The 10,384-nt window shown below is 39.7% G+C and overlaps 2 protein-coding genes across 2 annotated transcripts in view; one reads left to right on the top strand and one right to left on the bottom strand.

Annotated features, from left to right (window-relative positions):
• Positions 1-1,561: 1,561 nt before the first annotated feature.
• On the bottom strand, positions 1,562-5,600 carry LOC111646680 (stress-associated endoplasmic reticulum protein 1). The gene is made up of 3 exons (XM_023396237.2): positions 5,380-5,600; positions 3,492-3,564; positions 1,562-2,286 (listed from the first exon to the last, which is right to left on the bottom strand). The coding sequence occupies exons 1-3, from the start codon at positions 5,461-5,463 to the stop codon at positions 2,246-2,248; spliced, it is 198 nt and encodes a 65-aa protein (XP_023252005.1). The 5' UTR covers positions 5,464-5,600; the 3' UTR covers positions 1,562-2,245.
• Positions 5,601-6,288: 688 nt separating this feature from the next.
• Positions 6,289-10,384, top strand: part of eif2a (eukaryotic translation initiation factor 2A) — a 13,673-nt gene continuing 9,577 nt past the window's right edge. Inside the window, exons 1-5 of the mRNA XM_023396249.2 lie at positions 6,289-6,375; positions 7,968-8,037; positions 8,118-8,189; positions 8,449-8,567; positions 8,813-8,912. Of these exons, the coding sequence (XP_023252017.1) occupies positions 6,348-6,375; positions 7,968-8,037; positions 8,118-8,189; positions 8,449-8,567; positions 8,813-8,912 (389 nt within the window). The 5' untranslated portion in view covers positions 6,289-6,347. The remainder of the gene's footprint in view (positions 6,376-7,967; positions 8,038-8,117; positions 8,190-8,448; positions 8,568-8,812; positions 8,913-10,384) is intronic.

Below are 10,384 nucleotides of genomic sequence, written 5' to 3'. Positions count from 1 at the left end.
CAGAAGATTCAGACATATTTGTAAAATAAATAAAAAATTGAACAAAGCCCCCAAACAAAGACATGTCTGGTTTTAACCCTCTCTGACCCAGATCTGGTGTTTTCTGTCTGACTGCATCCTGATGTGGGTCAAAGTGGCTCCGTCCACACAGGGACACCAAATGCGGTTCATCAGGTCCACAGTGACAAAGACAGGAGAGGACAAACTGAAAACCTTTACAAAGTTCATTTTAAATAAAAACAGCTGACTGCATTAATTTTCACAGGAGAACAAGCACAAATAAAAATGAAGAGACATTTTAATATAAGAGGGAGGTTAGCAGTCATCCTGAAGACACAGTGAAATAAAACAGCTCTTGTTCTACAGAGCTTTGTTACTGATTAAATCCTTCTTTATCACTAATCTTTAAGAATTTAGACTGAATCTTTAGACCGAGCAGGAGGCAAAAATAAATATACACATAGATATACTTCATATATACACAATGAAAAAGTAGAAAGCCACATATTCAAATAAAACTATAAGAAGGTCCTTTATGTCGGAGTGTACTTTAAACAAGATAACAACAAAGTGTTTAATCTTTGAATGGAGTTTGGTACAGGCAGGACAATAGATAAATACTTTAAGTCAGCAACATTTTAATGAACATTATCATGATATGGGTCATGAATACTAATAGATAAAAATACAATTTTAAAATAAATATTTCATGAAATATTTCAGGTTGAAAAATCTAGTGAACTGGAAACATTTGTAATTACAACAGGAAGAACAGGTGATGATTTCAGTTTTTCACCAGCAGTTTTGTAGTGAAGGAATACTAATATTATTAATATCAATCATGAATACAACTTAAGCTTGAGTTGTACAAAATTTGCTTCTGGATTATTGAAGTACATTCATGTCATGACTTATGATTTCAGAGTTTTGTGTTTGTTGTTTTGACTGGTTGTTTATTGGTAAATATTTCCTTTAAATGAGACTTTAGTGCAAACTAATAAAACTGAACTTTTCCTTTGAGTTCTTATCAGAGTTACCTTCACCACAAACACCTGGGCTGAGGTGAGGCAGTGGTGTATTGTGGGATAGACTAAGCTCCATCATGCTCAGAGTGATCTCAGTGAACTGTGCTGACACTTTTCTGGTGGTGCTGAAAGTCTGACCACCACAGGTCTGTCCAACAGCTCCATCAGGTGGAGAAACAGGGATACTGCAGCCAGTCACCCTGAAAACTGGTTTTCCTCTCAGATCTCAGTGAAAGTAAGTAAAATGTGACATGGTTCTTCTCCTTTGATGTAGAAAGAAATGGGATGTTTCCATGGTGATCAGTCCCTGCATTTCATGACCAAAACCAGCCTGAGGTGAAAACAGTCAAAGTCCAAAAAAATGACAAGGTCTAACTTCAGCAGTTTCCCACAAGCTGCTCAGTGCTTCACTTTCAGTCAGTGGAGTCACAGCCAGACCAACAAGTCCTGAATGAATCTGTAGACCCTGAGTGTGACTTTGAGACCAACAACTCTCATCAACAGCACTGATCTTAAGACAGGAAACACACACAAAATCATCAAAATGAAACTTTATTCTGCGAACACTTTGTTCAGGTGAGGCTGCACACAGTGCAGACACACCTGTCAGCACCTCCAAACCTTCTGATTCAAAAGACCTTCATCTCACTTTATCTCGTTTTCACTGAGGAGGAGGAGGAGGAGGAGGAGGAGGAGGATGAGGAGGAGGATGAGGAGGAGCAGGAGAGATCAGATCAGCTGGAATGTGACAAGGGCAGATGTCTGATACAACACAAACACACAGATTAATTTATTTTGGTCTGGGGTAAACAGTTTACAGGAGCAGGTTGGACTGTGACCCCCCTTGGGTTGTGCTGATAAGGTTTAATCAGAGGGGGCGGGGTTAAAGCACAGTTAAACAGAGAATGGCACATGTATGGCTTGTTTACAGGCAGGAGACTGTGAGAAGGTCACAGCAGAGACACATTAAATCAATACAGATAACTGGAATAAACACAGGTCTTCAGGGCGCAGGGTTTGGTCAAAGGGGCGAGGGGCTGGTTTTCCGGGTTTGTTTGGTTGCTTCTGTGCAGGAACGCCTGCAGGCGGCCGCCAGAGTTCAGGAATGTTCAGGTGGGGTCAGTTCGAGGCGGGAGCGTGACAGTCTGATGATGTTGGCATTCGTAGTTCCTTCATCATCATCACCATCGTCAGCCCCACCCCCTGCTGGTGACATCACTCTACATGCCCATCCTGATGCTCTGGATGATCTGGAAAATGGCTGCAGACAAACACAGGTAGAGAAGTAGTGAGTAAGAGACATGATTCTCTCTGCAGTGTGAATGGCCTGTTGTTTCTGATTGGAGGAGCCCTAACAATAGATCAGGTTAAAAGCTTCACAACATTTATAATAAATGGATCCTCAACTATTTTATTTTAAATCACTGAGCTGAAGTTTAGCAGAGAATATGAATGCAACACGTTCACCTCGTATGTACGTGTACTGTTCATTTCTTTAAGGCTCCTATGCATCTGTTTCATTTGCTTGTTTATCTTAATATTAGCATGCTAACAAACATTAGCATTAAGCATTAGTAAACAGGTTTATTTAAATGTATTTAATGATTTATAAGCTGATGAGTCAGCTGATCTCAGAACTGAACGACGGACTTTGATGTTTGTCTGTTTGATCACCGGCTCAGCTCTTTGACAGAGTGAGCCCTCTGTTCTTTAACTGATCTCTGTCACTTCTGAGCATGCTCAGATATACCCCGCTTTATCTTTTAGCTACTGCCAAAACACACACACCTGGCCTGCCAGGTGTTTTAAAGTCACAGTGACACTCAGAGCAGAGTGACTTCAGGTGTGTTTCATGCAAGGTCCACTGACTGCAGGGCGGAGAATTAACAATCTGTAAATTAAAGTTGCTGTTTAAAGTGAATAAAAGCTTCAAATTTTACAGCTGATTAGAAAATTTTATATTTGTTGATCAGTATATTGTCTCTATGTTTTTATATTTGATTATTGGTGTTTGTTAATAAACTCAGAGGACAAAACATAACATTCATTCATATTCACCAGGATGTTTCTTCTCTGAGTTTTTTTAGAATCTACAGATAATAATAACTATAATAATTTATTATTATTAATAATAATAATAATAATAATAATAATAATAATATTATTATAATTATACACCGTATGGAGTTGTATTATAGTATTATTGTGGTTTTGTGAAAGTGATATTTACCCAAGAAAACTAATTATTCTAGCAAATAATTAACTGTAGAAAATAAAACCAGAGAACAAACTTGAACATCAATGAGGAGAGTTTGTGCCTGTGTCAGACTTTTATATGAATTTCTTTGTTATTGAAAATAGTTCAAATGTCTGATAAACAATGAATAGGATGTGTGTGTGATGATTATGGTTGCATATGTGTTCGTGGATGTTAAAAAGGAGAAGAAGAGGAGGAGGAAGACTCACCTGATCCACAGACAACAAAGATGAAGAGAGCGAGCAGCCAGGGACCCACACCTTTGTCCTCAGTGATGTTCCTCTGAACACACACACACACACACACACACACACACACACACACACACACACACACAGTTGGTACAGATCAACAAAAACAACAGCAGCTGAAGATAATAGAAACTTGTTGTCAGTCTATTCTCGTTCCACTGTCTCCTCAGTTTGTTCTTAGTGTGACTTCAGAGACTTCTGTGTTGTATCAGTTTCACTGGGAGTAACGATCAATAGGCCTCATTCACCGATCAGTCTTAAGAAGAAATTTCTTCTTAAAACCCACTTACACATTTTATACAAAGATTCTGACATTCACCAGTGTTTTTTTATTTGGGATTTGTTCTCTGTAAGAACTGAATCTACTCACACTCAAGAGCACTCTTACACACATTTGAGTGCTGACATGTTTGAGCAAAATAACTGGTTATTGCATTTTCTTATGTTCTATAGTTATATAATTGTCTAATTATAAATAATATTATATTATTTAAATTATGATAGTATTTTTGTCATTTTTAATATTTAAAAAAATAACTTTTGTTATTTTACAAAGCATTATGGTCTTTTAAAATAAATGAATGCTACATTAAAACTTAACTGCTTGTTTGTGGCTCACTTCCTGCAGCAGTCCCTCTGCTTCAGAACTACTAAAGTTCCTTTTGCGTTTTGATTCCTGTGCTCGTCTTTAGATTTTCGTTTTTGCATTTTCTCAACTTTTCCTTACTGTATCTCTTTTAGACTTATGTCTGTGTCTGCACACGACTCTTCAGTCTCACGCCCTTTTAAGGGCATTTTCGGGCGTTTACCTATGCTAATTAAGGCCAACTGGGACACGCTTTCAATTCATGAGGAGATTGGCATTCATCAATCTAAGAACACAGGTGCGCACAGTTCTGTGGTTTAGGAACACGTTCATGAATCTGACGTAGAGTTTTCTTAACAACAACTTAAAGAAAGAATTTAAGAAAATGCTTAAGATATTGGTGAATGAGGCCCATTGTGTGTTTGTATGATTGATGTCTCTCTACGTGATCATATGTGTCATCATGTATGAAGCCTGTTTGTTCTGTTCAGGTTGATGACTGTGTTGACAGGTTGTTGTTGTGGTTTTAATGAATTGATCTGGTGTTAAATCATCAGCCGTTTCCTACACTTTGATGTGTGTGTAGATGTTTGTGTGTTGGATTGTGCTGCTTCAGTCTTGACTGGGCTGTAGTTGTGTTGGAGTTCCTGACAGTGTGTGAACGTCTGAGTGTATTTCAACTAAATTAAACTGATTGATCTGGTGAAAGGATCCATTGATAAACTAGTTATGTGACAGGAAACTGATTTTTTTTTTTTTTTTTTTTAAACATTAAACTGAATATTTTGTGATTCTGAACAAAAGAAAAACCAGCTTGTCGTCTCTGTGACCGTTTCCTGATCATTTATGGACTAAAACTAATCTATTAAAAAACTCTAAAACTAAAACACCTCAATCAATACAGAGGGTAATGATGATGAGTTTGAGCTCTGTATTGATCCATATGGTAACTCAGCCTCACACATTCATTCATCCAAACATAAACAACTTTAACAGCTGATTATAAGAAGGACTACTGATGATTACAGAACATTAAATAGCAAATAAACATAGGGAAAAGTTTTAAACCACTTCCTCATTTCACCAGTTTAAGCCTCGGTGTTAACTGGGCTGACCTGGGACTGGACTGTTTTTTCCCGGATCTATGTGGGCCAGGATCACAGAAACCTCTTGTTGTAGTGTTAAAGATGATGTTTTCGGTCATTTTCACCGTTTTCCCAGTGAACGAGCCGCACCTGAGGCAGCCGTTGTTAAACTCACCGTTGACCTGGCCACGTTTCCTCGCTGAGTGATGTTCTTGCTATGTTTCTCGTTCGCCATGCGGATTCTCTGCTTGGCCACCATCTTGTCTTCTTCTCTGATGTTTTTTCTTCTGCTTCGGATGGTTTTTATTCGGTTGTCGTTTGTTTCTCAGCCTTTGTTTCAGTGTCGCTACCCTTACCTCCGGACGCGGACGGACTGGGAGATCCTCTAACTTGTATACGTACTCAAAAACCAAAAGCCCTGCCCCTGGCCCGCCCCCCACTTCCACCAGGTTCCGTACTCTTCCACATAAAGTTGCTGCCTGTTAAAATAAGACTTCCTGTCTACTCTTTCAAATTAAATCCACTGTGAGCTCTTTACGTCACCTGATGCTCTTGTTGACACCTTGTTTCTTTTCACTCCTAAATTACTTTGATACTGAATTAGGTAAAATAAACATACGTATTTTTCAATACTTTTGTTGTGTTAAAGGTGAAATGAAAGTCAGTGATGTTTTAGGAAATTGAGGGGCTATAATGTTCTATCACTGGATGACTTTATGGGGTTTATTACAATTGTAAAGCACAATTATATATTCAATATTTGACACTAGTTTAATTCTATCCTTAGTTGTTTTTTTTTTTTACCTTAAAACTCTTAATTTACTTTTACTTAGTAAACGGAAGTTGTTTCGCCCTCAGTTATTTTACGTCAAACAGACGCAGCTTTAAACTTTAAATATTTTTCAAAAACTAGATTTTTTTTAATTTTTTTTTTTAATTAAAAACAACATGTGAGATATGTGAATACACGTGATACAGCGGCACCGTTAATATGTAAATATTATTTTAACTTTAAATGTCAAGTTTAAGCGACGTGTCTAAAAGAAATAACTCATTGTATGCTGATGTGGCATTGAGAGATCCGCCTCTTGTTACGCGTACGTGTTTCCGGGACACATTTTTTTCTTCTTCCGGCACACAATAATGGCGCCCCCAGTCCCGCTGTTAGCAGGTGGGTAATTTAAGTTTTCATTTAACTCTGTATTTGTCTGTGTTTTAAATATTTACACCATGTTACCGGACACCTGCGACTACCGGTTGAAAGTGAAACACCCGCCACTCAACCGTCATTTCCCTCGTTCTTTTAGCTAGAATAAAGATAACGCCAAACATATCGTAAAATCGAATCAATTTTAAGTTGATTTATTTTTGGAAAACACATGTATCCTTAAACAAAACTAACCGAACTGAATTGAAGTCATTCGAGTCTTCTGATTTATTCGGCAAAACAAAATCCACAAGTGACAACCCAAGCAGAATTATAATCTTGTAAAACTGGACCATGCCGTCCCAACTGTCGTATTACCGACTATCTTAGGACGATGACGATGAGCTGGATATAAACAGTCAAAAACCATCATAGTAATGGTTGTTTGAAAGATTACATGTATGCCGGAATAAAGAGTCAGGTACGGTCACAGTAAATGTCTTCAGTGTATGTTTATGTGACGGGCTTGTCGGCCGGTAAGCATGGATTTCATAAATCAATAGATTTCTGAAAGAGATTCTGCTTACATCTTCCAAGGTAAAGAGCTCAGCACAACTGTCGGCGACCCTGATAATCTTCTGTTCTTTTAGGTTGAATGAAATTAGTGTAAATTAAGCAAATGCAGTTTTGTTTTTGGCAAATAACGCCTAAAATAAAATTACACACTTCATTCAAACAAGTAGAGTCTCCGGATTATTCATTATAAATAAAAAGTAATAATCCAATATATATTTGTAAATAATATATTTGTTGTTTATTTGACTAAATGAACAGTCACATAAATAAAATCCACAACTTATTCATGTCCCATAGCAGCATCTATTTTACCAGTTTGTTTGCTGAATTGGAAAGTGACACCTATCAGTTCAAATCTGTTTACAGTGTGAGTGTTAAGTGTTTGGCTTTCTAAACATGAAACCCTAACAATGAACATTTCCCATCAGATTTGGTCATCATCTTGTCACCGTGTTCCACAAAAAACAGACACACGGATGTCCTCTGACTTCAACTGATGTCTTTTTATAGCATCAACGTCATTGTCATCATCATCATTGTCCAGACAGATTTGACCTGTTTTCAGTGTGATGTATAGTCTTCATTAGTGTCAATGCAGACAGCTCAGGCTGCTGCTGTTCATCTCATGGTGGAAGAGGAGATGAGCACTAACTCAACCACTCCTTAAACCTGGTTCCGGTTCTACTGTGGACCTGTAAAACTGCATGTTCTTCTGATGTGTTATTTACAGACTGAAAGTAATGGAAACAGCAGTCAGTCAGTTTATTTCCACTTCCATGACTTAAAGTGTAGTTCTGATAATGATCAGATCCCACTTTCAGACTCAAATCAGCACTGGCTGGCTCCTCTGAGCCTCAGAGCTCTTCAGAAACCTCATTGAGTCTTACTGTGTCACTGAGTCATGTTCTTTCACGAACACACACACACACACACACACACAAACAAACAAACAAACAATTCTGCTGCAGTACCAGATGTGGATCAGTCTGCAGCTGTTACTGTTGGTCTGTCTGTGTTGAAACCTCTGACTGTGTTTTCAGTGCGTGGATCAGATGGTACGTCTCTGCTCTGTGGTCCTCCACAGTGTGAGCAGCATGCAGCCTTCACCAGGTAAAACACCTGAGATCATCTCCATCACACAGCCTCATTGTGACCACATGTATCCTCATATGAATTGTGTGTGTGTTCAGGGACTCACGGCTCAGCAGGTGTGTCACCTTCAGCAGAGATGGGACACTGTTTGGCTGGTGCAACGGACAAAGGTAAATCTGAACATCATAGAAATCTAACACCTGATTGATTCTCTAGAGTAACCCAGCAGAAAATAAAGAGATGATGATGACAGTAATATTATGTAATGTCACAGAACGTAAAAATTACGTTGTTTAAGACTTTTAACAGATTTATTTCTCATTACAGTGGAGCAGAGTCACACCTCATCTTTTAATCATTCACATTAGAAACTAAACTGTCTGTCTCTCTGTCTCTCCGTCTCTCCCTCTCTCTCTGTCTGTCTCTCAGTGTCTCTGTGGTGAGATCTTCAGAGGGCTCCATCTTGTCAACCTTTGACCTCCCTAAGACGGCCCTGCTGGAGTTTTCTCCTCTGAACACTGTGCTGGTCACCTGGCAACCATACAGCAGTAAGACAATGAGACAACCCCAGACAACATGGGACAACTCGAGACAAAGTCAAATTCAGATTAAGCAGACAAGCAGGTTGAGGAGCCAATGAAAGATTACATGGAGCTATATTTGATGAGACTGGAAGTGACATCAGATTAAGCAGAACTGAACGCTGTAAGAGATGAGGATGACTCATCACAATGACATCTCTCTCTCTCTCTCTCTCTCTCTCTCTCTCTCTCTCTCTCTCTGTGTGTTGCAGAGAGTCAGGACAGTTCTCAGGGTGAAGCGAACCTCCAGCTTTGGGAGCTGCAGAGCGGTCAGCTGATCAAAGCTCTGTATCAGAAGAAGGTCGACTCCTGGTCAGTCTGAACACAATGAGGGGGGTGGGGGGTGGGGGGGGGCTACATGACATCATCAGAAGCAGCTTCAAGTCAGCTTTTATGGCATTTCAATCCTCGGCTTCACCGTTGGTGTTGATGGAGACATCAGTGGTACACTGTGCTCTGCAGGAGGGAGGCTGCTATGTAAAGTCTTCTCAACCTAAAGATCCTTCATACACAACAAAACCGGTCTGTCAAACAGGTCTAACACATCGAAGCCTCATTTACCCTCACAGTGACACTGACAGGGCTCCACAACAAATGTACTCATGAAGAGACACAGTTTAGGTTCTGAAACGCTCCCCTTCTGCAGCAGGTCTCAGGTCTCAGTGGGTCTTTGTCTGCAGCAGGTCTCAGGTCTCAGTGGGTCTTTGTCTGCAGCAGGTCTCAGTGGGTCTTTGTCTGCAGCAGGTCTTGACCGGTGAACTGAGTCACAGGTGTGGTGGTCCTACAGCTCAACAATTAATATAAATATTACTGAAATCACAACATGGGCCAGTGTAACATCCAGATGGATGAGGGGCTGCAGTGTGTTCTCAAAGGTCAAATGTGTCTCATCATAAATGAATGTGTGGTTCTACAGATCATTCTCTCCAGATGTGAGTTTACAGACCAAACAAAATCACATCATTGTCACTTTTATATGTTTTCAGTAAAAATGAAAAGAATGACGATTTACACAAAAATCATTATCATCACAGCCAGTTCTGGTGTGTTTTCATATTGTCACAGACTGGTCTCCGATCAGATTATATTTAAATTCTCTTTCTGCTTTATTTGACCTGACGTCTCTGAGTGAATTACTCAAACGGGAGAAACAATGTCTTGTTTTTACTTCTGCCAGTTGTCACTGGCAAACCACAGTTACAGTGAGCTGATCTGCAGCTGTTGTAGAGTAACCATAGAAACCTTTGAGCTCAGTTTCTGCTCTAAACCAATAGACTGACACAAACAGACCATACACTCATCAATTACAACTCATATCTGTTAAAGACTCCTCACCCATTCCCCGGTGTCTCCATCAAAAACACCTGGTAACCATGGCAACACTTGCACACTCCTTTAAAGTGAGTCTGGCCAAAGTCATGTGTATTGACAGTACAGGAAGATGTGTCTGTGAGTGATCACATGATGAGACCAAATGTTCTAGTGAGTGTTTATTTGTTGGGTGAACAACTATTTCTGACCGGACCTCAACAGCAGGACCGGTCCTTAAACATGAAGGTGACTCAATTAGGAGGCATTCACAGTCTTTGTGTTGAGACTTTGTCTTTAGATTTACAGACTTTCCTCCTCAGCAGAGTCTCCAGTCCTGTTCTCTCAATATTCTTGAGGTTGGGGGGGTGAGAGCAGTCTGACCATGTTGGATGATGATAGAGGTGAGCCAGACACACCCCCACACCTTGGGCAGTCTGAGCCACAGTCGTACAGTTCTGAAACAGACCCCCCCC

Source organism: Seriola lalandi, unplaced genomic scaffold (genome assembly GCF_002814215.2).
Source record: "Seriola lalandi dorsalis isolate HSWRI2012SDOR001 ecotype SW California unplaced genomic scaffold, Sedor1 jcf7180002054974, whole genome shotgun sequence".
Taxonomy (NCBI): Eukaryota; Metazoa; Chordata; class Actinopteri; order Carangiformes; family Carangidae; genus Seriola; species Seriola lalandi.
The sequence above is the reverse complement of the archived record's forward strand: the minus strand, read 5'-3'. Positions and strand labels throughout refer to the sequence as shown.